The sequence below is a fragment of the Symphalangus syndactylus genome, chromosome 22, assembly GCF_028878055.3.
Source record: "Symphalangus syndactylus isolate Jambi chromosome 22, NHGRI_mSymSyn1-v2.1_pri, whole genome shotgun sequence".
In the NCBI taxonomy this organism is placed as follows: domain Eukaryota; kingdom Metazoa; phylum Chordata; class Mammalia; order Primates; family Hylobatidae; genus Symphalangus; species Symphalangus syndactylus.
Genome location: NC_072444.2, coordinates 20,549,632 through 20,577,409, shown reverse-complemented (window position 1 = coordinate 20,577,409; position 27,778 = coordinate 20,549,632). Strand labels below are relative to the sequence as shown.

Below are 27,778 nucleotides of genomic sequence, written 5' to 3'. Positions count from 1 at the left end.
GGTGTGTGCGGAGGAGCAGGCGGGGACTACAAATCCCGGCAGCCCGGGCGCGGGCGCTGTGAGGGCCGCAGAGGGCGGGCGGGGCTTGCGGCGCGCACGGAGGGACTGCGGCAGTGTCGGAGCCGCGCCGAGCCTGGTCGCCCTGGTGCCCCGCCCGCGCCAGCCCTGCTCCAGCCCCGCGCCAGCCCTGCTCCAGCCCCGCGCCAGCCCAGCGCCCCCCGCCCCGGGCTACCCGGACCGCGCCCCCGCCCAGGGCCTTGCGCACGCCGGGGCCCAGGCCGAGGGCCGCAGCGCCGGGGCCGGCGATGAGCGCGAGGAGCCGACATGAGCGCAGGTGAGTGCGGCGCCCGGGTCGGCCCCGAGCCCGGCTAGGTTCCTGGCCAGCCCGTCGTCGTCGCCCTTTCGAGAGAGAAGGGAGGCGACGCCCCCCACCGCGGGGTCGCGAGCCCAGGGAGCGGGCCCTGGTTGGGGACCCTGGCCCGTCCGCTCCCTTTTGACGGGGACTCGACCCCGGTTTCTTCCCAGAGACGCCGGGGCTGGGGATGGCGCCGCCGCTCGCAGCCGGTCCCTCCCCTCCCCTGCACCCCGCAGCCGCGGGATTGGAAGCCGGGCGCTTGTGCAAGAGGGTCCTGGGGCCGTGCGGGGACGGGGAGGCCACCCCACGCCCACTTAGTCGGATCCCACCCCGAGTGACGGATGTCCAGGTGGGGGAGGCGGCTGCATCCTCGGGCCTCTGGGTTGAATGAATGAATGAATGAATGGGGTTGGGGAAGTCGGGACTCCATTTCCTGGGTAGATGTCTTGGGCCACAGCGCCACTCCTGACCCCCCTGCCTCAGGCCCCCAGAGAAAACCCATCACACCCAGGGCCAAGGGCCACACCCTCCATGCAACCCTTCCCTGGCCAGATGTCCTACGCCCACTCCTCCAGGGTCTAATTTAAATCCCACCTGCTGGGAATGGGGCCAGTCCTCCTCCCCTATCCAGAAAGGTCTCATCTCAGTGTCTGTCACTCAGCCCCCAGCCCCACAGCCTAGAGTGCACACCCGGCGAGGGAGGGGAAAGAGTGAGGAAAGACGGCCCCTAGAATCCAGATCCAAAGATGGGAAGACGGTTCACACACACTCCCGCCCCAGCCTGGCAGAAGACAGGAGCTCCCTGCCGCCGCGAACCACAGCCAGGGAGGAGGCAGCCGCCCTGGGCCGCTGCCAGGTCACCAGCAGGAAGCTGAGGCTTCCGCAGGAAATAAGAGGTCCCAAATGGCTCTAGCCCCTCTGCTCCACAGTGCTGGTGACATTGCCTCGAGCTCTGACCTCAGACGAGGTTCAAGTCCAGTCTTGGCCCCTCATAGCTGTGTGACTTTGTGCTTGTTAATCCACTTCTCTGGGCCTCGTTTTAAATGGGAATCCTAATCTGTACTTTTCATGGAATGGCTTTGGGAAAGAATGTGCCCATTCAGACACACTCATTTCCAGCTTCTCCCCTTTCAAGCTCTATGACCCTGGACAAGGGATTCACATGCTGTTCCTCAGTTTCTCCAACTGTACAATGGGGATAATAATAGTCACTACCCCAGAGGGTTGTGTGTGAAGCTTCATTGAGTTGGCACACTGAAGGGCTTCCACAGGGCATGGTGAGCACTCCATGGGAGTTGCTGTTAATCAGAAGAGCAGTGACAGGCCAGGCGTGGTGGCTCACGCCTGTAATCCCAGCACTTTGGGAGCCTGAGGCGGGCGGATTACTTGAGGTCAAGAGTTCAAGACCAGTCTGGCCAACATGGGGAAACCCTGTCTCAACTAAAAATACAACAATTAGCTGAGTGTGGTGGCGTGTGCCTGTAGTCTCAGCTACTTAAGGAACTGAGGCAGGAGAATTGCTTGAACCTGGGAGGTGGAGGGTGCAGTGAGCCGAGATCTCGCCACTGCACTCCAGCCTGGGAGATGGGGGGAGACTCCATCTCACAAAAAAGAAAAAAAAAAAAAAAAAGAGCAATGCCATCATGAAGGTGCTCTTGCGCGCCCCCCCTCCCACAGCCTGCGGGTGCCTATTCTGGGCTGGTCTGAGCTGGTGAGTGCTCAGATACCCTCCTGCAGAAGCCCTGGGGAGACTGGGCTGTGGCTGGGGATAAACAGATGTACTGCAGGAGAGAGTGCCCTGGGCATGATCCTTGCAGGGAGGGGCTCTGGAGGTTTCCACAGCTGTGACTTCCTCCCTCAAGTTCCGCTCCCCTTTTCCTCCTTGCCAAGGTTGACTGAGAGAGTGTCATTGTGAAGTGACAGTCATACTATTGACGTGAGGAAGAACTTCCCAGGGGTACCGCTGTTTACATACTGGGGACCCCACCCTCTTTATGAAGAACCTTTTCTTCATAAAGAGTCTCGAGGCCGGGCGTGGTGGCTCACACCTGTAATCCCAGCACTTTGGAAGGCTGAGGTAGGAGGATCAGCATGAGGCCAGGAGTTCAAGATCAGCCTGGGCAACAAAATGAGACCCTGTCCCTACTAAAAAAAATTAGCCAGGTGCAGTGGCACCTGCCTGTAGTGCCAGCTACTTGGGAGGCTGAGGCAAGAGTACCTCCTTTAGCCCAGGAGGTCAAGGCTCCAGTGAGCTAGGATCATGCCACTGTGCTCCAGCCTGGGTGACAGAGTGAGACCCTGTCTCTTTAAAAAAAAAAAAAAAAAAGGAAGAGGCTCAAGCCCTTCTCCGCCCAACTCCTGGCACCTTTGCCTTCAAGCTCTGTTGTGTCCATGAGACAGACATTCATTCAGTCAGTCAGTCAGTCAATCAATCAGTGTTTCCTGACCCCCCAGCACATGGCAGGTACTGTGAGCAGGAAGGGCAGTGACACCCACCCGAGCCTGATGCTGAGGGGAATGTCAGGAGTAGATGTGCTGGGCAGAGAGGACCTGGGAGTAAGGCCAGCCCTGTTCCAGCTTTGAGACAAGTCTGAGGGCAACCGCCCCAGAGGCTCAGTGCTCTCGTTTGTCAAACTGGGCAAGGGAGCCCATCTTGTGTGTCGGTGGGGGAGGAAATCAAATCAGCACCGCAGCAATGGCTCCTTTCCCATCATCCCTGAGCCCTCTGGGCTGTTGGCCTGAGGGTTTTTTTTTTTTTTTTGAGTCTCGCTCTGTCCCCCAGGCTGGAGTGCAGTGGCGTGATCTCAGCTCACTGCAAGCTCCGCCTTCTGGGTTCACGCCATTCTCCCGCCTCAGCCTCCCAAGTAGCTGGGACTACAGGCGCCCGCCACCACGCCTGGCTAATTTGGTTTTTGTATTTTTAGTAGCGACAGGGTTTCACCGAGTTAGCCAGGATTGTCTCAGCTAGTCTCCATCTCCTGACCTCGTGATCCGCCCGCCTTGGGCTCCCAAAGGGCTAGGATTACAGGCGTGAGCCACCGTGCCTGGCCGGCCTGAGGGTTTTAAGGTACAGGGAGCAACTGTTGAATGGGCCTAGGGAGCCGTGGGGCAGCCAGGGCTTCAGATAGGGTGATGTGAAAGGATAAGAGAGCCTGGGAAATGGATAAGCAGAAGCCACGCCCCCCTGGCCTGAGAGCCGGGTCCTGCCCACCTGTCCAGGCAACCCCCCCACCCCCCACCCCCCGCCCCCCCCGCCCCGGGAACTTCAAATGCTCCTGCCTCCGTCTGTGCTGGATGCTTCGGAACTATCATCCTAGAGATGAGAAATGGAAGCCCAGAGAGGCAAAGGCACTTGCTGTATGAAACACAGCATCAAAAAAGAAATTCTTAGGAATAAATGATGGGCAAAAAGACAAAACCCTGTCTCTACAAAAAAAATTATCTGGGCGTGGTGGCGTGTGCCTGTAGTCCTAGCTGTTTGGAGGCTGAGGTGGGAGAATCGCTTGAGCCTGGGAGGTCAAGGCTGCAGTGAGCTATGATCGCAACACTGCACTCCAGCCTAGGTGACAGAGAGACACTCTGTGTCAAAAAAAGACTTATACACTGAAAACTGTAAGCTGGGCATGGTGGCTCACGCCTGTAATCCCAGCACTTTGGGAAGCAGAGGCTACAAGAGTGATAAATAAATGAATAATGAATGAATGAATGAATGAAAGGAGATCACAACCGAGGTTACCTGGCAGGGTTGATACGTTAGCCATGTAAATAGAGCCAGGGCAAGGTGACCCTGTGCACAGTGAGCCCTCTAGGAGTGTTGAAGCCAGAGTGCTTGGGGATGGGGCTGCTCAGAGGCTGAGGGTGCTGTGCCCACAGCAGCTGCCTGGGGCACTCTGGACTCTTTGGGTAGAAATTTTAGAAGGGCTCGCCGGGCGCGGTGGCTCACGCCTGTAATCCCAGCACTTTGGGAGGCCGAGGCGGGCGGATCATGAGGTCAGGAGATCGAGACTATCCTGGCTAACACGGTGAAACCCCGTCTCTACTAAAAATGCAAAAAATTAGCTGGGCGTGGTGGCAGGCACCTGTATTCCCAGCTACTCGGGAGGCTGAGGCAGGAGAATGGCGTGAACCCGGAAGGCAGAGCTTGCAGTGAGCCAAGATTGCGCCACTGCACTCCAGCCTGGGTGACCGAGTGAGACTCGGTTTCAAAAAAAAAAAAAAAAAAAAAAAAAGAAATTTTAGAAGGGCTCAGATTGGGGGATGGAGGAGGGAGCCCAGAAAATCAGCAGCCTACCCCGCACCCGCCCAGCTTCCCCAGCCTGCTTACTGAACTTCTCCAGAGGCTCTTGTGAAACCACAGATGCCCAGCGCCACCCCTACCCCGGCCTGAGGAGTTGGTCCAGCCAGTCTGGGGAGGGCCCTGGCATCTGCATGTGTAAAAGGTGTTCCAGGTGGTCTGGGACCATAGGTGAACCCTGACAGAGGCTGTCCAAGGGCGGGGGTGGTGAGCTCTACCCCCTCTGGAGCCCCAGAACATCCACTGGCTGCCTGTCCTGCTAAGGCCACAGCTCCACAGCACAGGAGGAAGGAGTGAAAAGAATGTCTGTGGCCGGGCGCAGTGGCTCAGCCTGTCAGCCCAGCACTCAGGGAGGCAAGGCGGGCGGATCACCTGAGGTCGGCAGTTTGAGACCACGCCGACCAGCATGGTGAAACCCCGTCTCTACTGAAAATACAAAACTTAGCTGGGCGCCTGTAATCCCAGCTACTCGGGAGGCTGAGGCAAGATAATCGCTTGAACATGGGAGGCGGAGGTTGTAGTGAGCCGAGATCATGCCATTGTATTCCAGACTGGGCGACAGAGCAAGATTTCATCTTGAAAAAAAAAAAAAAAAGAGAATATCTGCAATAGAACCACCTGATACCATTCCCCAAGTCTCAGTTTACCCATCTGTAAAGATAGGCCTGCAGGACTGACCTTTTATCAGTCCAGACTTGACTTTGCATCTCCTCACTGCCAGACCTGGGCTGGGCACAGGGATCGAATGAAGACAAGCAGCCCTGACCCCTGCCCTCAGGGTGGGGACTGGATGAGGATAGAAAAGTGAGACCCAGAGCTCCAAGGAAGCTAATGGCTGGATGCACAAGCACCGTGGGGGCTTGGGGCACTGACCAGTCCCCATTCTCCAATTCTAGGCCATACCCAGCAGAGAGACCCACACATGCAAGGAAACAAGACACTATTGGCCAAGCACAGTGGCTCACGCCTATAATCTCAGCACTTTGGGAGGCCAAAGTGGGCAGATCACTTGAGGTCAGGAGTTTGAGACCAGCCTGGCCAACATGGTGAAACCCCATCTCTACTAAAAATACAAAAATTAGCTGGGCATGGTGGTGCATGCCTATAATCCCAGCTACTCGGGAAGCTGAGGCAGGAGAATCGCTTGAACCTGGGAGGCAAAGGTTGCAGTGAGCCGAAATCATGATGCGACTGCACTCCGGCCTGGGTGACAGAGTGACACTCCGTCTCAAATAAAAAAGAAAAAAAAATATACTGTGAGTAAGAATCGACAGGAAGAAGAGCCAGATAAAGGACACAGGAAGACATGAGCTTTGGGCTCTATCAGACCAGGTGCTTATTGTTTTGTGTTTTGTTTTGTTTAGTTTTTTGAGATGGAGTCTCACTCTGTTGCTCAGGCTGGGGTGCAGTGGCGTGATCTTGCCTCACTGCAACCTCCACCTCCCAGGTTCAGGTGATTCCCGTGCCTCAGCCTCCTGAGTAGCTGAGATTACAGGCACGCGCTGCCACGCCCAGCTAATTTTTTTTATTTTTAGTAGAGATGGGTTTCACTGTGTTAGCCAGGTTGGTCTCGAACTTCTAACCTCAAGTGATCCACCCGCCTCGGCCTCCCAAAGTGCTGGGATTACAGGCGTGAGCCACCGCACCCAGGCTGATGTTTATTGTTTTTAAGGAAGCAAGAGGAGGAGGCACCTCCCCAAATGACCTTTCTCTTTTCTGTCCACAGACAGCAGCCCTCTCGTGGGCAGCACGCCCACCGGTTATGGGACCCTGACGATAGGGACATCAATAGATCCCCTCAGCTCCTCAGTTTCATCCGTGGTAAGTGGGCAGAGTGGGGTGGGGAAAAGCTGCAGAGGGTCAATGCCCAGGCCCACCCAGACACCCCAACTTCCTACTCCAGCCCCGTCCCCACCCTGACCTGGGCCCTCTCTCGCTGCATTCGCAGAGGCTCAGCGGCTACTGTGGCAGTCCATGGAGGGTCATCGGCTATCACGTCTTGGTCTGGATGATGGCTGGGATCCCTTTGCTGCTTTTCCGTTGGAAGCCCCTGTGGGGGGTGCGGCTGCGGCTCCGGCCCTGCAACCTGGCCCACGCCGAAACACTCGTTATCGAAATAAGAGACAAAGAGGTGAGAGTCAGATTGAGCCTGGGGCTAGAGAAGCGCAGTGAGGGTCAGGGTCGGGGGTGGAGGATGCTTGGGTGCCAACCCGGCCACTGACTTTCCGTGGGACATTAGGCAGGTCCTGCTCTTCTCTGAACCTCAGCTTTCCCATCTGAGCATTGGGCAGAAGGGACTGGTCGGGTGGTTTCTGGAGGGCTCTCCATAGCCTTGATTTCTGCCTCCTCCAGCAGGGGCCCCCTGGCCGTGGGACAGGGCCTGGGAGGGGAGGGGACTCTTCTGAGACTGAGTCCACACCTCTGTGTTCCAGGATAGTTCCTGGCAGCTCTTCACTGTCCAGGTGCAGACTGAGGCCATCGGCGAGGGCAGGTGAGGCAGCCCCATTGCCCCTTCCCAGAAGCCCCTGCTACCCAGGCCTCCCCAACTTCCCCAACCCTCGGCGCCCCCATAAAGACTGACTCTGGCGCCTCCCATCCTAGGGAGGGAAGGTGGCTCTGTGAGCACAGGGAGGTGCCAGGGCAGCTCCCAGAGCTCGAGAGTAACCCTCACCCCCTTCCCCAGCCTGGAGCCGTCCCCACAGGCCCAGGCAGAGGATGGCCGGAGCCACGTGGCAGTTGGGGCGGTACCAGAGGGTGCCTGGAAGGATACGGCCCAGCTCCACAAGAGCGAGAAGGCGGTGAGTGTCAGATAGGTGGGTCCTGAAAACGTCCTTGCCCCTCTCTCGGCCTCAGTTTCATGATCTGTGCAATGGGAGAGTCAGACTTCATGTTCTCCAACCACCTTTTGGTTCTCTTGTCCCAAACATCCAGGATGCTCTCTGAGCACGTTTACACTTTCAGGCCCCTCCCCACTTCTCCGTCTGGTGACACCAGTCCCTGCCCCCCTACCCCCATCCCTGTGCTCCCAGCATAAGCACACTTCTGGGGCCGGGGCCAGCTTCCAACCTATCCTCTCCTCTCTCCCACCCAGAAGCGGGTGCTGCGGTATTACCTCTTCCAGGGCCAGCGCTATATCTGGATCGAGACCCAGCAAGCCTTCTACCAGGTCAGGTAGGAGTCAGGGCCTGTGTGGCTCATGTTACCTCCCAGAATGGCACTGGTTTGGGCACAGACGGTGGCATGGCATGGCCTGGGCTCCCCTCTCACCTCTGATGCTTTTGCTGTCTGAAACCTTGGGCAGGTTACTGAGCCCCTCCAGGCCTGAGATCTCTGTCTGTAAATAGGGCATGAAGATAACTTCTGCCTCCTAGGATTGTTTTGACGGTGAAATAGATAATAATTCACATAGAGCTTGGCACCAAATGTGGTCCAAGGTGACACCACTGTGAATCAGACCATCAGCTCTGGACTCAGACCGTCTGCTCAGGGTTTAGTCACTGCTCTGCCACCTACAAAAGGCTTAAGAAACATGAGCTCGGGCCGGGCGCGGTGGCTCACCCCTGTAATCCCAGCACTTTGGGAGGCCAAGACGGGTGGATCACGAGGTCAGGAGTTCAAGACCAGCCTGGCCAAGATGCTGAAACCCCGTCTCTACTAAAAACACAACAATTAGGTGGGCGTGATGGCACATGCCTGTAATCCCAGCTACTCGGGAGGCTGAGGCAGGAGAATCCCTTGAACCCGGGCGGCAGAGGTTGCAGTGAGCCAACATCGCGCCACTGCACTCTACCTGGGTGACAGAGCATGACTCCATCTCAAAAAAAGAAAAAGAAAAAGAAACACAAGCTCACCACACACCTTAGTTTGTGTGTGTGTGTGTGTGTGTATGTGTGTGTGGTTTTTTTGGTTTGTTTGTTTGTTTTTTAAGATGGAGTTTCGCTCTTGTTGCCCAGGCTGGAGTGCAATGGCACGTTCTCAGCTCACTGCACCTCCGCCTCCTGGGTTCAAGTGATTCTCCTGCCTCAGCCTCCCGAGTAGTTGGGATTACAGGTGTATGCCACCACACCCAGCTAATTTTTGCATTTTTCGTAGGGACGGGGTTTCACCATGTTGGCCAGGCTGTTCTCAAATACCTGACCTCAGGTGATCCACCCACCTCAGCCTCCCAAAGTGCAGGAATTACATGCATGAGCCACCGGGCCCTGCTCACACACCTTTGTTTGAATGCTGCAGAAGCAGACCCCAGACGAGGGCCCAAGGGCAGGGAGTTTGTTTTGAAGCTGATCCCAGGCAGTGCTGGGGAAGGGACTGAAGCACGGAGGGAGGTTATGCTGGCTGCCGCAGCCGTGGACACCCAGAGTTCAGTCGCCTGGGGATCTCCTTGGGCCAGTGTAGACCACACACCTCTGGGCGACCTCACGCAGGGAGTGAGGGAACTGGGACAGTTACCCATCAATTCCCTGCCATTATCAGTCACGGGACACAAAGTCTTCCACGCGTTCCGGGCTCACAGGCAGAGGATTCACACGCAGCCAGAAGGCCTCAGGTAAAGACAGGTGTTTTCAGGGTCCAGCTGTCATGTGGAGGTGAGGCAGAGGGGAGATGGGGATGGCAGCAACAGCGTCTGCTGCATGATGGGGATAATAGCAAAAATCACTCGTGCATTCATCACTTAGCAAGTGGCAGGCACGTCCAAAGCAGTCCGCAAGGCTTGCCCCACTTAATCCACCCGTGGCCCTATGTGGTAGGTGCTGTCACTGCCCCCGTTTTGCAGATGAGAAAACTGAGGCACAGAGAGGTTAAGTGACTTGCCCAAGGTATCATCAGTGTAAATAGTGCCCTTATCACTAAATAACAGCTACTCTTTTCACTGTTCATATTATTAGCATCATCTCTTGCTGTTCTTCTTCAGTGACTTGGTTTGGAGCCCAGTGAGAGGAACAAAAGGGCAAAGCCAAGCCTTGGGTTCAAGGGGAGCTTACTTGCTCCCAGGAGCTCAGTGTGGCAGAACAGGGATGGGGGGCCTAGAGCCCATAGTCTCCAGCCTGCACAGTGTGGGGGATGCAGACCTCAGGCCCCATGGCCCATGCGTGTCCCCTCGCACCCACCCCCAGCCTCCTGGACCACGGCCGCTCTTGTGATGACGTCCACCACTCCCGCCATGGCCTCAGCCTCCAGGACCAAACGGTGAGGTCAGTGCTGCCCTGGGCCAGGGTGCCCTGAGAACTGGAGCTCCTTGTGTTGCCCCCCAATGTGGTTGCCTTCCAGTCACCTGCCTTCTCTGGGCCTCAGTTTCCCCAGCTGTAAAATGGGGAGCTCCTTCACTCTGGGAGGGCCCAGCCACAGCTCCTCCTTCTGATGGCTTGGCCTCATCCCCTCTTCCAGGAAGGCCATTTACGGCCCCAACGTGATCAGCATACCGGTCAAGTCCTATCCCCAGCTGCTGGTGGACGAGGTAGGGCTGTCCCTGGGTCTTGCCCCAGCCCTGGCCTGGTGTGCTGTGTGACTTTGGCCCAGGGCTTGCCTCCTCTGGGCCACTTTATGGTGGCAACCAGACCAGCTGTCCCCTTCTCCATAGTGGATCGTCATCTCAGAACCTGCCGCAGTCAGCCCAGCCAGAGAGACCAGGTCCAGGAATTGGAGGTTCTGCCCAAGGCTTGGGTCACAGATTGGGGCCCCACTTGCAGGGATTGGAGGCCAAGAGGCAAATCCACGCAGCCTGAGCACCTACGGGGTCCCCAGAGACACGCCCTAGAGCCTGGGTCCTCTCTGTGCGTCCTCCACTTTCATGCTCCCAACAGTCCCGTGGGTTGGGCCTGGGACTGCACTGTTCACACCTGAGAAATCCAAGCTTCAGTTGGAGGCTGTGACATGGCCAAGGTCACACATGGACAAAGAGAAGCCAGTGATCTGGACACAACTAGAATAAAGTGTGAACATCCCAGCCCTCTGATCGGGGGCAGGCACCATGAAAGAGATCTTTGAGTCTGGCCCCATATAAATCAGTCTGTCACTTAGAAGCTATGTGGTTTTTTGTTTTTTGTTTTTTTTTGAGACAGAGTTTTGCTTTTGTTGCCCAGTCTGGAGTGCAATGGCGTGATCTCGGCTCACTGCGACATCCACCTCCTGGGTTCGAGAGATTCTCCTGCCTGAGCCTCCTACGTAGCTGGGACTACAGGCGCCTGCCGCCATGCCCAGCTAATTTTTTTTTTTTTTTTTTTGGTATTTTTAGTAGATACGGGGTTTCACTATGTTGGCTAGGCTGGTCTCGAACTCCTGACCTCAGATGACCCACCTGCTTCAGCCTCCCAAAGTGCTGGAATTATAGGCATGAGCCACCGCACCCGGCTGGAACTATGTGGTTTTAGGCCAGTGGCTTAACCTGTCCATGCCTTGGTTTCCTCATCTGTAGAATGGAGCTAATGGTGACACCCGCCTTGTGGAATTGTCATTGCCATTGGATGACACTTAGATAAAGCACTTGGCATGTAGTGGGGGTTCAGTAAATACCCTCATCCTATTTATTTGTTTATATTTTTTTGAGATAGGATTTCGCTCCGTCACCCAGGCTGGAGTGCAGTGGCGCAATCTCAGCTCACTGCAACCTCCACCTCCTCGGCTTAAGTGATCCTCCCACCTCAGCCTCCTGAGTAGCTGAGAGCATAGGCACAGGCCACCCCATCAGGCTAATTTTTGTATTTTTTGTTGAGATGGGGTTTCGCCATGTAGCCCAGGCTGGTCATAAACCCTTGTCCTCTTTAGAGCAGAGAAACTGAGGGCCCTGGGGATGTCTGGGTGGGTGGGGACGGGATTGACCAGGAGAAAGGCCTGGCTCCAGTCCTTTGGCAGCCACTGGGCCCTCTGCTCCCATGGGCACGGGAGACCCAGCCTGTGGCTGGGCTGCCCTGGGGGACGCGGCCCTGACGCTGCCTCCTTCCCCTCCCCCAGGCACTGAACCCCTACTATGGGTTCCAGGCCTTCAGCATCGCGCTGTGGCTGGCTGACCGCTACTACTGGTATGCCCTGTGCATCTTCCTCATTTCCGCCATCTCCATCTGCCTGTCGCTGTACAAGACCAGAAAGGTGAGTGCCATAAGGTGGGCGGGGACGGGGCAGGTGGGTCCCCAGGGGCCCCCACCCACTCACGGCCCTCTTGTCCACTTCCCACAGCAAAGCCAGACTCTACGGGACATGGTCAAGCTGTCCATGCGGGTGTGCGTGTGCCGGCCAGGGGGAGGTGAGGAGCTAGGGCCCAGGGGGCGGGGGCAGGAGCGGGAGGGTTGGGGGGGCATGGCTGGGGCTGGCCCCACCTAGCTGAGCTCCTCTCCTGCCTGCCTGCAGAGGAAGAGTGGGTGGACTCCAGTGAGCTAGTGCCCGGAGACTGCCTGGTGCTGCCCCAGGAGGGCGGGCTGATGCCCTGCGATGCCGCCCTGGTGACCGGCGAGTGCATGGTGAATGAGAGCTCTCTGACAGGTGAGCCCCCAGCCTCTGGCCTGCAGCTTCCTTCGTCCCCTGCCATCCAACCCTTTGCCCTGCAGCAAAAGTTTTCATTTGAGTTTCCTTTTCCTTTTTTTTTTTTTTGAGACGGAGTTTCACTCTGGCATCCAGGCTGGAGTGCAGCGACATGATCTCAGCTCACTGCAGCCTCCACCCCCCAGGTTCAAGTGATTCTTGTGCCTCAGCCTCCTGAGTAGCTGGGACCACAGGTGCATACTACCACACCCAGCTAATTTTTGTATTTTTAGTAGAGATGGAGTTTCACTATGTTGCCCAGGCTGGTCTTGAACTCCTGACCTCAGGTGATCTACCCACTTCGGCCTCCCAAGATGCTGGGATTTCAGGCATGAGCCACCGCGCCGGCCTCCTCTTCTTTTTCTCTCAAGTAACAATCCTGGCTTTAGGACTTGCTAACCTCACACCCTTGGGCCGTTAACCACTTAACAGCTGTGTACCTCAGTTTCCTCTTCTGTAAGATGGCTGTCAGTCACTCCTCCTCGACAGAGTTGTGCAAAGCGCTTAGTGGCGTGAGAGGTGCCGCATCAATGGCCAGCCACCCGGTGCATCTGAGCTATTTTTTTTTTTTTTTTTTTTTTTTTTTTTTTTTTTTTGAGATGGAGTTTCACTCTTGTTGCCCAGGCTGGAATGCCATGGTGCGATCTCAGCTCACTGTGACCTCCACCTCCTGGGTTCAAGCGATTCTCCTGCCTCAGCCACCTAAGTACCTGGGATTACAGGTGTATGCCACCACACCCGGCTAATTTTGTATTTTTAGTAGAGATGAGGTTTCACCATGTTGGTCAGGCTGGTCTTGCACTCCTGACCTCAAGTGATCCGCCCGCCTCAGCCTCCCAAAGTGCTGGGATTAGAGGCATGAGCCACTGCACCTGGCTGCATCTGAGCTGTTTCTATACCAGTGCCCACCTTCAGGTCATAAAGATTCCAGATGGCACAGGAGAGTGGGGAGCCCTCTCCCAGAGTGAGAGACTGGGGGCCCCATTCACTCCCCCACAGTCCCCTTCCCTTCCCCTCCCCAGGGCAGCCACTGCGAAGGGTGTGAGGTGTCTTCCATGCCTTTTTCCGCATAACGTGTGCACATGGGCTGATTTGCCTCTCCTTTTGTTCTGAATGTGGGATTGTATGCTGTGTATTGTTCCATACTTTGCTTTTTCTCCTGGCATCCTTCCACAAGCACGGATGGCCCCACCTCATGGCTGCGTGAGAGTCCACAATACGGATGTATCATAACTGACTCAAGCGGCCCACTCACCATGAGTATTTAGAATGTGATTTTCCAGCCATTGCAAAGGACGCTACAGGAGCAGCTTTGTCCTGTGTCTCTTGATGTGTGCAAGTATTTCTTTCTCTGAGATGTGTTATATTTTGGTGGTAGATACTGGAGAGAGTTTACTAAAAACCACAGGATAGTGGTTTTTTTCTAGGGAAGTTTTCTGGCTGGCATTGTATTTGTATCATAATGTTAATAGTAGGCCAGGCGCAGTGGCTCGCATCTGTAATCCCAGCACTTTGGCAGGTCGAGGTGGGTGGATTGCCTGAGGTGAGGAGTTCGAAAACAGCCTGGAAAACATGATGAAACCCCATCTTTACCAAAAATACAAAAATTTAGCCAGGTGTAGTGGTGCACGTCTATCGTCCCAGGTACTTGGGAGGCTGAGGTGGGAGGATTGTTTGAGCCTAGGAGGTGGAGGTTGCAGTGAGCCGAGATCGCACCACTGCACTCCAGCCTGGGTGACAGAGTAAGACTCCGTCTCAGAAAACAAAAAAAAAAAGTAGTAATTGTGATCAATATGATTCGTGGGCACACGCCCTGAGCCCAGCCCTCCACAAACTGTCCACACATACATCATCTGCTCATCTCTTGTGAGGCAGACATGGCAGGATTGTCTGAGTCCCTCGCAGGAATGTGCACACAGTAGGTGCTCAATAGTCCCAACCTGCAGGCGTTCAGTAAGGGAGTGCCACTGTTTGCCAGGCAGCCTGCCCAGGGCTTCACAGGGCCATGGCAAGCATGCAGTGCTTTTCTCATTCCAACTCATGGAAATATTTGCCCCCTCCATGTAAATATTTCTCTCTCCTCCCCCTCCTCCTTCCCCCTACCCTTCCGTTCTCCCCTCCCCTCTCTTCCCCTCCCCTCCCCTCCCCTCTCCTCCTTTTGAGACAGAGTTTCACTCTGTTGTCCAGGCTGGAGTGCAGTGGCACGATCTCCGGCTCACTGCAACCTGCACCTCTCTGGTTCAAGTGATTCCCCTGCCTTAGCCTCCCAAGTAGCTGGGATTACAGTTGCCCACCACAACACCCGGCTAATTTTTGTATTTTAGTAGAGATAGAGTTTCACCATGTTGGCCAGCCTGGTCCCGAACTCCTGGCCTCAAGTGATCTGCCCACCTCAGCCTCCCAAAGTGCTGGGATTACAGGCGTGAGCCACCGCATCTGGCCCCTTGTAAATATTTCTGTTGGTTGGAGTTAGAAAAGCACTCCATGCGTGTTATAAAATAATTCAGCAGAAAGAGAACGACTCCCCCAGCCCGCCCCACTGCACACATGATGCCCACACATGCTCTGTCTGACCCCCCCGCTGGTTCCTGGGAGCTGGCTGCCACCCGCTTCCAGGAGTGTCTCCCTGTGCCTTTATATCTCCGTCCTCTCTGAGCCTCAGTATTCCTCTCTGTAAAATGGGGCTGTGATTTCTTGTTCACACCTGGTTACAGAGTTAACTGAGACTTAGAGCTTGTGGGACAATCCTACACGTAACTTGTGGTTTGCTGGTGGGAGGGAGGGGTGTGGAGTGGTCCTCACACCACATTCCCTGCCAGGAGAGAGCATTCCAGTGCTGAAGACGGCACTGCCGGAGGGGCTGGGGCCCTACTGTGCAGAGACACACCGGCGGCACACGCTCTTCTGCGGGACCCTCATCTTGCAGGCCCGGGCCTACGTGGGACCGCACGTCCTGGCAGTGGTGACCCGCACAGGTATGAGCCAGGAGGCTGGGCTTGAGAGAGATCCTGGGCTCAGCACCCGTGGGAGAGGTGGAGTGGGGCAGGGTGGGACCTGGAACCCTGGACCCCACACCCACCTCTGCTGCTGCCCTGCTGTGGGACCTCCAGCCAGTTGCCCCCCAAGTGGAGTCTGAGCATTCCCATCTTAGCAGAAGTTGGGCCAGACTAAGGCCAAGCATTGCAAGATCTGGAGGAGTCGCCGGGGTTACAGTGCTGGAGCGGGCAGGGATGTAGGGGGCAGGCAGGAGCCTTCTCTGTGTCTGGATTTTAAGTGGAACCACCCAATGTTTAGATGCTATCCACTAGTTCCTTGTTTAAAGCCCTTAAAAAGCCTACAAGAGCCGGGCCAGACTTGTTAAGACTCCACACTGCTGATGGCTAATCTCACAAACATCGTGTCTTGCAACTCCAGAGGCACAGGTCGGGAGGGCTATGGGTGGGGAAGACCTGCCCTCACCCTGGCTTCCCTGCCTTGGGGTCCCCGCCTCCTCCCCAGGGTTCTGCACGGCAAAAGGGGGCCTGGTGAGCTCCATCTTGCACCCCCGGCCCATCAACTTCAAGTTCTATAAACACAGCATGAAGTTTGTGGCTGCCCTCTCTGTCCTGGGTGAGTGGCCCCCTGCACCCTCCTCTGCCCATAGCCCCCCCGCCTGGGTCCCAAATCCCACTCAGTCCTTCGCTGTCCCCCCAGCTCTCCTCGGCACCATCTACAGCATCTTCATCCTCTACCAAAACCGGGTAAGCCTTGGGGGTGGGGTGGGGGATGCTGCCAGCAGGGCCCAGGGGCCAACCAGCCAGGTGCCCACATTCATGGTGCCCCCTGCCAGGTGCCTCTGAATGAGATCGTGATCCGGGCTCTGGACCTGGTGACCGTGGTGGTGCCACCCGCCCTGCCTGCCGCCATGACCGTTTGCACGCTCTACGCCCAGAGCCGGCTGCGGAGACAGGGCATTTTCTGCATCCACCCACTGCGGATCAACCTGGGGGGCAAGCTGCAGCTGGTGTGTTTCGACAAGGTAGGTCCACAGGTGGGGTTGGCGCAGGGGAGCGGGACAGCCACAGGCGCCCCAGCCAGGCCTCCACACCTGCGTTATTCTCTCAGCAGCACCCACAGGATGCCAGGTCCTGTCTAGGGATGGAAACCCCCAGAGGATCCACCCCCGCCCCCCACCCTACCCCACTCCTGCCCTCACTGGGCTCACGGTCTGGCAGATGAAATGTCTAGAATCATGTATTCATGTGTTCAAGAACTGGTGGGGGGCCAGGCGCGGTGGCTCATGCCTGTAATCCCAGCACTTTGGGAGGCTGAGGCGGATAGATCACCTGAGGTCAGGAGTTCAAGACCAGCCTGACCAACATGGCAAAACCCTGTCTCTACTAAAAATACAAAAGTTTAGGCCGGGCGCGGTGGCTCACGCTTGTAATCCCAGCACTTTGGGAGGCCGAGGCGGGCGGATCACGAGGTCAGGAGATCGAGACCACGGTGAAACCCCGTCTCTACTAAAAATACAAAAAATTAGCCGGGCGTGGTGGCAGGCGCCTGTAGTCCCAGCTACTCGGAGAGGCTGAGGCAGGAGAATGGCGTGAACCCGGGAGGCGGAGCTTGCAGTGAGCCGAGATTGGGCCACTGCACTCCAGCCTGGGCGACAGAGCAAGACTCCGTCTCAAAAAAAAAAAAAAAAAAATACAAAAGTTAGCCAGGCATGATGGCATATGCTTATAATCCCAGCTACTCGGGAGGCTGAGGCAGGAGAATCGCAGAGATTGCAGTGAGCCGAGATCACGCCATTGTACTCCAGCCTGGGCAACAGAGCGAAGTTCAAAAAAAAAAAAAAAAAAAAAAATTACTGGTAGGGGCCTGGGGCCCTAGTGTGCATCCCGTGCTGCTCCCAACTCTTGGGGCCCAGCAGTGACCAACACAGGCATCCTTGTGGTCACTGGAGTGTGTGTGTCCCCCACCAAAATAAGTGATCCAGGATGCACAAAGGAGCTGCCGGGGTGGGGGGGTGGGCAGTGGGTTTTAGGAAGGAAGCCAATGGGGTAGCATGATGGATTCTAGATGGGGACACTTCCTTAGAGAGAAGGCAGTCAAGGAAGCCCCCTGAGCAGGTCCCTCAGTGACCTCAGTGAGGGGCAGGTCGGGGAGAAGCAAGGGTAAAAAGCGGGAGTGACATGGCACAGATGTACTGTGTGCCTGGGGCACAGGGAGTGGCGTGGCACAGATGTGCCGTGTACCTGGGCATGGGGAGTGCTGGAGCAGGACAGGGCTGGGTAGGCAGTGGCCTGGTTGACAGAGGCTAGGTGACATTCGGAGGCTGTCGGGGGCCACGGAGAGCTTTTAAACTGGGGAGGGGGCCCAGCGCAGTGGCTTATGCCTGGAATCCTGGCACTTCAGGAGGCCGAGGCTGGTGGATCATGAGGTCAGGAGTTCAAGACCAGCCTGGCCAATATGGTGAAACCCCGTCTCTACTAAAAATATAAAAAATTAGCCGGGCGCGGTGACGTATGCCTGTTGTCCCAGTTACTCGGGAGGCTGAGGCAGGAGAATCGCTTGAACCTGGGAGGCAGAGGTTGCAGTGAGCTGAGATCGCGCCACTGCACTCCAGCCTGGGCAACAAAGCGAGACTCCATCTCAAAAAAAATAAACCGAGGAGGGGGATGACTAGATTCCTACAGCTCCCAGGCTAGCCAAGGAGCCAGACGCATACTTGGGCAGTTAGAGTCTAGGATGGGGAACGCAGGCACTGACTCGTGCGTTCATTCAACAAATATATTGAGGCTGGGCGTGGTGGCTCATGCCTGTAATCCCAGCACTTTGGGAGGCCAAGGCGGGTGGATTGCCTGACGTTGAGAGTTCGAGACCAGCCTGACCAACATGGTGAAACCCCATCTCTATTAAAAACACAAAAATTAGGTGGGTGAGGTAGGGCGTGCCTATAATCCTAGCTACTCAGAAGGCTGAGGCAGGAGAATAACTTGAACCCGGGAGGTGGAGGTTGCAGTGAACTGATTGCGCCACTGCATTCCAGCCCGGGCGACGGAGTGAGACTCCATCTCAAAAAAAAAAAAAAATTTTATATATATATATATAGAGAGAGAGAGAGAGAGAGAGGGCCAACCGTGGGCCAGGTCCTTAACCACAGTGCACAAGTATGGGGAAGTGAAGAGGCCATGGGTGGGAGCGCAGAGCAAACCACCTGCCCTAACTTGGGAGTTAAGGAGGAAGACACCCCGGAAGAGATGATGCTAGACAGGGATACAGTGGGGACTGGGGAGGGGGACCCCAGCAGAGGGAATCACATGTGCCAAGGACAGCAGGCAAGAAAGGGCATCTTTTGGCTCCAGCTCGAGTTCCTGGGGTTCCCATAGGGTCCGCCGGGCCTGCGGTTTGGAGGCCTAGCTCAGCAGGGCACCCCCATCCCAGGACTCATCAATGCCTCACCCACCTGTCTCCCACAGACGGGCACTCTCACTGAGGACGGCTTAGACGTGATGGGGGTGGTACCCCTGAAGGGGCAGACATTCCTGCCACTGGTCCCAGAGCCCCGCCGCCTGCCCGTGGGGCCCCTGCTCCGAGCACTGGCCACCTGCCATGCCCTCAGCTGGCTCCAGGACACCCCCGTGGGCGACCCCATGGACTTGAAGATGGTGGAGTCTACTGGCTGGGTGAGGAGGCCAAGCAGGTCAGCTCCCTGCCTCTGGGCAGTGGGGCCTAACGAATCCCACCCTGTCTTCCCTCTCCGTCTTCCAGGGTGGTCTCTTATTATGCCCACCATTAATAATAATAGGCCAGGCGCAGTGGCTCATACCTGTAACATGGCTCCCGGCGCTTTGGGAGGCCAAGACGGGAGGATCACTTGAGCCCAGGACCCCAGCCTGACCTACCTGGCAAAACCCCATCTCTGCCAAAAATACAAAAATTAGCCGGGCGTGGTGGTACATGCTTGTAGTCCCAGGAGGCTGAGGTGGGAGGATTAATTGATCCCGGTAGGGCGAGGCTACAGTGAGCTGTGATCATGCTACTGCACTCCAGCCTGGGTAACAGAATGAGACCCTGTCTCAAAAAATAATAATAATGATAGGCCAGGTGCAGTGACTCATGCCTGTAATTCCAGCACTGGGAGGCTGAGGTGGGCAGATCACCTGAGGTGGGCAGATCACCTGAGGTTGGAAGTTTGAAACCAGCCTGGCCAACATAGTGAAACCCCGTCTCTAATAAAAATACAAAAATTAGCCAAGTGTGGTGGAACATGCCTGTAGTCCCAGCTACTTGGGAGGCTGAGGGCAGGAGAATTGTTTGAAACCAGGAGGCAGAGTTTGCAGTGAGCCGAGATCACACCACTGCACTCCAGCCTAGGTCACAGAGTGAGACTCTGTCTTAAAATAAAAATAACATAATAATAATGGCAAGGCCACAGGCTGAGTGCGTACTATGCAGCAGCACGCGGCCATGGAGGCCTGCTCTCATTGCCTCTTCCCCAAGCCCTAGCAAGCAAGCTCAAATGGTGCTTCACGGATGCTGAGGCTGGGAGATTTGGAGTAACGTATTCCAGGTCACCCAACAGCTTGTAAGTGGCAAAGCTAGAGTTTGAATTTGAGTCCACCTGGCTCCAAAGCCCACATTCTTAACCCACCATTCAGTCTCCCATGAAGGAAGTCTTCCCTGAGTCTAGCTCAAATCTCTCTGTGAGCCAAAGCCCCCAGACACCAACCTTCCCTGCCTGCCTGCCAGGTCCTGGAGGAGGAGCCGGCTGCAGACTCAGCATTTGGGACCCAGGTCTTGGCAGTGATGAGACCCCCACTTTGGGAGCCCCAGCTGCAGGGAATGGTGAGCTGAGGGGGGCCTGTTGGGTGCAGGGCAGAAGGGTGGGCTCCCCAGCCAGCGCCTCAGCTGCCTCTCCAACCCTGCAGGAGGAGCCCCCGGTGCCAGTCAGCATCCTCCACCGCTTCCCCTTCTCTTCGGCTCTGCAGCGCATGAGTGTGGTGGTGGCGTGGCCAGGGGCCACTCAGCCCGAGGCCTACGTCAAAGGCTCCCCGGAGCTGGTGGCAGGGCTCTGCAACCCCGAGACAGGTGCAGGGTGCAGCCCCTGAGGCCCCCTGGTTGGGCATTGGCACAGAATGGGGTGGGTGCCCAGCCTCTGTCCCTGCCATCCCCTCCTTGTGACACCTGCCTCTCCCTGGCAGTGCCCACCGACTTCGCCCAGATGCTGCAGAGCTATACAGCTGCTGGCTACCGTGTTGTGGCCCTGGCCAGCAAGCCACTGCCCACTGTGCCCAGCCTGGAGGCAGCCCAGCAACTGACGAGGTGGGCCTGTCCCCTGTCCCACCCACTCTGAGGACTAGGCAGAGGGAGGCTCTCACGCAGGCAGAGCCCAAGGAAGATGCCCTGCCTCGTGGCTGGGAGAGGGGCCCTGGCCACTGCATGACCTCTGATCCAGGTCTGCCCACCCTCCAGGGACACTGTGGAACGAGAGCTGAGCCTCCTGGGGCTGCTGGTCATGAGGAACTTACTGAAGCCGCAGACAACGCCAGTTATCCAGGCTCTGCGGAGGACCCGCATCCGCGCCGTCATGGTGACAGGTACAATGGCATGTAGGGGCCTGGGCTAGCAGGGCAGAATCTGCCCCTTCCTGGCAGAGAAAAGGGGCACCAGGGATTCCTTTTTGGGGCATCTTTTTGGGCCCTTGCTTCAGGCCAGGTCCTTTTTAAACGTTTTGTGAATCTTCACAATATCCCCCCCCCAAGTGGTAATTGTCACCCCTGTTTGACAGATGAGGAAACTGAGGCTCAGAGGAGTGGAGTGACTTCCGAGGAACCCAGGTGTGCTGTCAGACAGCCTGGGTTCCAGGTGGCACCTCTGAGAAATGGGGATAATGATGTCAGGCTGTGACAAGCTGAAGGAGCAAGAAGAGAAAGATTCTGGCCGGGCACGGTACCTCGTGCCTGTAATCCTAGCACTTTGGGAGGCCAAGGGAGAAAGATCTCTTGAACAGTGGAGTTCAAGACCAAACTGGGCAACATGGCAAAACTCCGTCTCTACAAAGAATACCAAAATGGCCGGGCACAGTGTCTCACGCCTGTAATCCCAGCACTTTAGGAGGCCGAGGCGGGCGGATCACTTAAGGTCAGGAGTTCGAGACCAGCCTGGCCAACATAGTGAAACCCTGTCTCTACTAAAAATACAAAAAATTAGCCAGGCATGGCGGTGGACGCCTGTAATCCCAGCTACTCGGGAGGCTGAGGCAGGAGAATCACTTGAACCCGGGAGGTGGAGGTTGCAGTGAGCTGAGATCATGCCATTTCACTCCAGCCTGGGCAACAGAGAGAGACCCAGTGTCAAAAAGAAAAGATTCTAGCTAGGGTGAAACAGCAGGAGCTAAGGGGTCTGTGTCCTTGTCCTCCCCACCCCTGCACACACACATATGTGCACACACATTCATGGGCACTTGGCAGCAGAGTCACACAGCAGTAAGGAGTATATGTAGGCTGGGCGCATGGCTCGTGCCTGTAATCCCAGCACTCTGGGAGGCCGAGGCAGGGGGATCACCTGAGGCCAGGAGTTCAAGACCAGACTGGCCAACATGGTGAAACCCCATCTCTGCTAAAAATACAAAAAAATTAGCCTGGTGTGGTCGCACCCTCCTGTAACCCCAGCTACTCAAGAGGCTGAGGCAGGAGAATTGCTTGAGCCCAAGAGGAAGGAGGTTGCAGTGAGCCAAGATCGAGCCACTGCACTCCAGCCTGGGCAACAGAGACTCTTGTCTTAAGGAGTATATGTGGAGCTCCAGCCCAGGGCTCCAGTTTCTCCTAAGACCCTTCGATGCCTGGATCTACAGATGAGAAAACTGAGGCAAAGGGATGTTGATAACCTGTCTCAGCTCACTTGGCTGGTGGTGGCAGACGGATTTCATCCAGCCTGTTTTCCCATCTGTAAGGATCAGGATGAGGATGGCCTCCCTGGATAGCCTCAGACCCTCACCTTGCCCCATAACCCCCAGGGGACAACCTGCAGACAGCGGTTACTGTGGCCCGGGGCTGTGGCATGGTGGCCCCCCAGGAGCATCTGATCATCGTCCACGCCACCCACCCTGAGCGGGGTCAGCCTGCCTCTCTCGAGTTCCTGCCGATGGAGTCCCCCACAGCCGTGAATGGCGTTAAGGTGAGGCTAACCCAGAGTTCCAGCTGTACCGCACCCAGTGACCCCACCCCTGTGTCACCTGACCCAGGCCCCAACTCTCCAGGGTGGGCAGGGGGAGCTAAGCTGAGCTTCCTGGGCCCCCAGGATCCTGACCAGGCTGCAAGCTACACCGTGGAGCCAGACCCCCGATCCAGGCACCTGGCCCTCAGCGGGCCCACCTTTGGTATCATTATGAAGCACTTTCCCAAGCTGCTGCCCAAGGTAGGGCTGCCCCCAGCTCCCTGGCCGCCCTGCGCCTCCCCTGCTCTGTCTCCCTCCTCATGGCTCGATCTCCCTGGCGGGTGCCTCAGCCCTCCCCCGTCTCCCTGTGCTCCCAGGTCCTGGTCCAGGGCACTGTCTTTGCCCGCATGGCCCCTGAGCAGAAGACAGAGCTGGTGTGCGAGCTACAGAAGCTTCAGTGAGTGCTCGGCAGAGGGTGTGAGCAAGGGCCTGTGGGGACTGAGCTTGTCCATTCGTCTGTTCATCTGTCCTTCCCCAGGGCCCTGTCTCCCTCCTCAGGCACCAGAGAGCCATCAATCACTCCTCCTCACCAAAAGCAGGCAGGCTCTCCCTGGTCTTTCATGCTAAAAATAATAATTGTAGGCTGCGTGCGGTGGCTTATTCCTGTCATCCCACCTCTTTGGGTGACCAAGGTGGGAGGATCACTTGAGCCCAGGAGTTTGAGACCAGCCTGGGCAACAAAGTGAGACCCCATCTCTTATTAAAAATTTAAAAATTAGCCAGGTGTGGTGACACACCTGTCGTCCTAGCTACTCAAGAGGCTGAGGCAGGAGGGTTGCTTGAGCCTGGGAGGCTGTGGCTGCAGTGAGCCATGATCACACCACTGCACTTCAGCCTGGGCGAGACTCTGTCTCAAAAAATAGTAATAGACCAGGCGCGGTGGGTCACACCTGTAATCCCAGCACTTTGGGAGGCTGAGGCAGGCGGATCACCTGAGGTCAGGAGTTCGAGACCAGCCTGGCCGACATGGTGAAACCCTGTCTCTACTAAAAATACAAAAATTAGTTGGGCATGGTGGCGCACACCTGTAATCCCAGCTACTCAAGAGGCTGAGGGCACTTGGGCAGCAGAGGAGGTTGTAGTGAGCAGAGATCACGCCACTGCACTCTAGCCTGGGCAACAGAGGGAGACTCTGTCTCAACAAATAATAGGCCGGGCGCGGTGGCTCATGCCTGTAATCCCAGCACTTTGGGAGGCCGAGGTGGGTGGATCACCTGAGATCAGGAGTTTGAGACCAGCCTGGACAACATGGTGAAACCCCATCTCTACTAAAAATACGAAAAATTAGCCAGGCGTAGCGGTGGGCGTCTGTAATCCCAGCTACTTGGGAGGCTGAGGCAGGAGAATCACTTGAACCCAGGAGGCAGAGGTTGCAGTGAGCTGAGATCATGCCATTACAGTCCAGCCTGGGCAACAAGAGTGAAACTCTGTCTCAAAAAAATAATGATAATAATTGCATCTATTCACTGAGCGCCTCCTGTACACCAGGCACCATGTGGCATTAGGGGCCCAGCTGTCATCATATTCTGCCAGCCCACCCGTGGGGTGGGTGAGGTCGTTCCCCAGGCCACACCTGCCCACACCTCTCTTCAGGTACTGCGTGGGCATGTGCGGAGATGGCGCCAATGACTGTGGGGCCCTGAAGGCAGCTGATGTTGGCATCTCGCTGTCCCAGGCAGAAGCCTCAGTGGTCTCGCCCTTCACCTCGAGCATGGCCAGTATTGAGTGTGTGCCCATGGTCATCAGGTAAGGCAGGCAGGGACCGGTGGGTGAGGGCTCGGCAGGGCTGGTCAGCCAACCTGGGCCTCCTAATGTCCATGCCCTGCCACCCAGGGAGGGGCGCTGTTCCCTTGACACTTCGTTCAGCGTCTTCAAGTACATGGCTCTGTACAGCCTGACCCAGTTCATCTCCGTCCTGATCCTCTACACGGTGAGTATCTGCAGAGCTCCGTACCCAGAGCTGTCGCAGGACTAGGGAGGGGACACAGCCGTGTGCCTTGGAGCTGGCAGGTCCCGGAATAGATGACGTGGGCCCAGATCCTGACCCTGCCACTCTCCGGCTGTGTGGTTGGAGAGGTGGCAAGGCTCGGGGGAGATGAGAAAAACACCAGGCATGGAGCCTGGTGCCCACTAGGTCCTTACAAATGGCAGCAGCTGTCAGGGGCTAACATCTTGACTGTAACTCTGGGAGCTCCCCCAGCTGCAGGGAAGACTGAACAGAGGCAGGGCCAAAACCCTTGCCCCTGCCCCATCCCCACAGGTCTGTCCATTTCCCCAGATGCACTTGCTCTGCCCCATACCTTGGCTGTACCTCCCACACCCTACTTCGAGGAGATCTCCCCTCCCCTGCTCTGGGCATGGCCTGCTCACCGCCAGCAAATGAGGTGACACCGGAGGGCAGCGCACATCTTATACTTGGGTCTGTCCCTGTGTCTGCCTGAAAGCGAGGAGCTTCCTGAGGGCAGGAACTGATGCATGCCCTGGTAGCTATAGGGACTCTGCAAGGCAGAGCCAAAGCCTCCCCATCGGTCTGGGAGTTTGTTACAGGGAGGGAAACCTCTCCTCAGATTTAGGCCCCCAAGGTCAGCACAGGTGCCCTTTCCATCACACCAGGGGTTTGTCTCACATCAAGAGCGGCGCCTCCTCCACTGGGCTGGCAGGAGAGTACTGCCCCCATTAGACTGGGGGATGCCTCACCCATCAGACTCCTTCGGAGCAGGAGTGGGGCCTCTGCTATCAGACTAGGGGCTGCCAGGGCCAGGTCTTAGTTTCCCCTCTGTCCTCCCTTCCCTGTGGCAGATCAACACCAACTTGGGTGACCTGCAGTTCCTGGCCATCGACCTGGTCATCACCACCACAGTGGCAGTGCTCATGAGCCGCACGGGGCCAGCGCTGGTCCTGGGACAGGTGCGGCCACCGGGGGCGCTGCTCAGCGTGCCCGTGCTCAGCAGCCTGCTGCTGCAGGTGGCCCTGGTGACCGGCGTGCAGCTAGGGGGCTACTTCCTGACCCTGGCCCAGCCATGGTGAGTAGGGAGCTGACCAACCACCCCCATCCTGCCCCTTCCCTGTCCACCCCACGTTCGTTCCGACCCCCATCCCTGTACCCCCAGGTTCGTGCCTCTGAACAGGACAGTGCCCGCACCAGACAACCTGCCCAACTATGAGAACACTGTGGTCTTCTCTCTGTCCAGCTTCCAGTACCTCATCCTGGCTGCAGCCGTGTCCAAGGGGGCACCCTTCCGCCGGCCACTCTACACCAATGGTGCCACTGCAGGCGCGGGTGGGAGATGCTGGCGGAGGGAGGGAGGAAGGAGTCCTGGGGTTCTGTGGGGAGGCAGGTGGCAGAGAGATGCCGGCTGAGTGGAAGACTGGTGTGCACCTGTGTGGCTGGGGGTCCCGGGGGGCGTGGCTCCTGCCTGAGACACTCTCCTGCTCCCAGTGCCCTTCCTGGTGGCCCTGGCGCTCCTGAGCTCCATCCTGGTGGGCCTTGTCCTGGTCCCCGGCCTCCTGCAGGGGCCGCTGGCGCTGAGGAACATCACTGACACCTGCTTCAAGCTGCTGCTGCTGGGTCTGGTCACCTTCAACTTCGTGGGGGCCTTCATGCTGGAGGTGGGGCCCGCCCTGGGTCTCAGCAGCGGGAGAGAAGGGAGGTGGGGGTGGATTGACCCCAGCTCAGCCCCGGCTGCCCCTGACACCCTCTCTGCCCTTTGCAGAGCGTGCTAGACCAGTGCCTCCCCGCCTGTCTGCGCCGCCTCCGGCCCAAGCGGGCCTCCAAGAAGCGCTTCAAGCAGCTGGAACGAGAGCTGGCCGAGCAGCCCTGGCCGCCGCTGCCCGCCGGCCCCCTGAGGTAGTGCAGGCCCACGGGCACCCCAGACACTGGAACTCCCTGCCTCTGAGCCACCAACTGGACCCCTCTCCAGCGACACCACCGCCACCACCTGCCACATCCCTGAGGTTGGCGACTGTCTACACTCCTACCGCGAGACCACCCCCACCTGGGGAAGCGTTGACTGCTGTCCCCCACCTCGGACCATCCCGCGTAGGGATGGCAGCCCCCAACTCCCCTCAGCGCTGCTGTCAGTGTAGCAAATAAAGTCACGATATTTTCCTGGCTCTGCTGTGCCTGTCTCGTACCTGGCACCATAGACCCTCCCACCTGCCCAGGAGGAAATGCACATACCCCCGGGTGCCCAGCTGGCAGCCCCTGCATGTGTCTGCCCCTGGAACCCCCTGGGGGGTTGGTTTTTCAGCCTGACAACCCCCTGAAACCCCCTGGTTTTTCAGGCTCCATTGGCCAACTCCCCTCTCTGGGCCTCTGTTCCCTCATCTCACAGTAATAATGTTTCCTCTGTGTCCAGCACGTACCTGGATATTCCGTTTAGCTTTTTTTTTTTTTTTCTTGAGATGGAGTCTTGCTCTGTCACCCAGAGCAGTGGAGTACAGTGGTGTGATCTCTGCTCACTGCAACCTCCGCCTCCCAGGTTCAGGCGATTCTCCTGCCTCAGCCTCCCAAGTAGCTGGGATTACAGGCATGTGCCACCACGCCCGGCTAAATTTTGTATTTTTAGTAGAGACAGGATTTCGTCATGTTGGCCAGGCTGGTCTCGAATTCCTGGCCTCAGGTGATCCACCCACCTTGGCCTCCCAAAGTGCTGGGATTACAGGCGTGAGCCACTGCGCTTGGCCCCATTTAGCATTTTACACACTATCATGTCATCCTTCCAACAACCGTAGTACTATTCCCATTTTACAGATGAAGAAACCAAGGCTTAGAGGTTACACAAGTAGTCAGAGTGGGGCTGGATAGCTTTGACTCCAGCTTCGATGTTCCTAACCCTCCTACCCTCCTTTGGAGGACAAGGAGATGTGGGCTTGCCTGGGAGGCATTTGCTAGGGGGCAGTTCCGTCTCTCCCACCTTACCCCCTCCCCATCCCACCCAGCATCCTGGGACATGTTTGTGGGCAGTTCCTCCCTGAGATGAAATCCAGGCTCGGAGCCCACATCTCCCAGCCAGAACCACGCGCATCATCCCTCAAGGAAGGGTGGGTACCTCTGAGCTCATCTCACCAGCGGGCCCCTGGCCAAGCCCCTCTGCTCTAGAGAGGCAGCTTGGCCGTCTGGCTCATCTGGGCAGGGGAGAACAGGAAAGACCGGCTGTTTCCTGCCTTCCAAAAGCCCTGGCCAACCTCATTCCTGGAACCCCTGGTGCTATCCCCAGGCCTGCCAGAGTAGGGGCTGAGAAAACGTTGAATCATGCTGGGGAGAAGGGATGTGGGTGTGAGGATGTAACTCCCACCAGGAGGCACATCATGGTGGACCTCTGCTCTGGGCACTGCGTTGCCAGCCAGCGACGGTTCAGGGTGGTAGATGCTGTTTAGGAGGAGGCCGCAGAGAGGCCTGGGTTCAAATCCCTCCT

At 57.1% G+C, this 27,778-nt stretch overlaps 2 protein-coding genes across 5 annotated transcripts in view; one reads left to right on the top strand and one right to left on the bottom strand.

Moving 5' to 3' along the window:
- Nucleotides 1-27,778, bottom strand: part of LOC129472521 (neuroblastoma breakpoint family member 1-like) — a 705,345-nt gene that overhangs the window by 548,541 nt on the left and 129,026 nt on the right. The gene's annotated exons all lie outside the window — the stretch shown is intronic.
- ATP13A2 (ATPase cation transporting 13A2) lies at nt 91-26,474 on the top strand. Of its 4 annotated transcripts, none has more exons than XM_055262218.2 (29): nt 91-334; nt 6,376-6,470; nt 6,598-6,780; nt 7,082-7,140; nt 7,333-7,447; nt 7,744-7,820; nt 9,764-9,841; nt 10,035-10,104; nt 11,598-11,732; nt 11,820-11,886; nt 11,991-12,122; nt 14,981-15,136; nt 15,660-15,770; nt 15,855-15,901; nt 15,991-16,179; nt 18,623-18,829; nt 19,896-19,991; nt 20,075-20,234; nt 20,348-20,468; nt 20,619-20,743; nt 22,162-22,322; nt 22,446-22,562; nt 22,679-22,758; nt 23,955-24,107; nt 24,195-24,291; nt 25,161-25,384; nt 25,472-25,623; nt 25,801-25,970; nt 26,075-26,474. In XM_055262218.2, exons 1-29 carry the CDS (start codon nt 325-327, stop codon nt 26,210-26,212), a joined length of 3,525 nt encoding a protein of 1,174 aa, XP_055118193.1. In that variant the 5' UTR covers nt 91-324; the 3' UTR covers nt 26,213-26,474. The 4 variants fall into 4 exon arrangements, with proteins under 4 accessions (XP_055118193.1, XP_063487839.1, XP_055118192.1 ...); XM_063631769.1 differs by having other exon boundaries at nt 7,741-7,820; nt 20,135-20,234; XM_055262217.2 differs by having other exon boundaries at nt 7,741-7,820.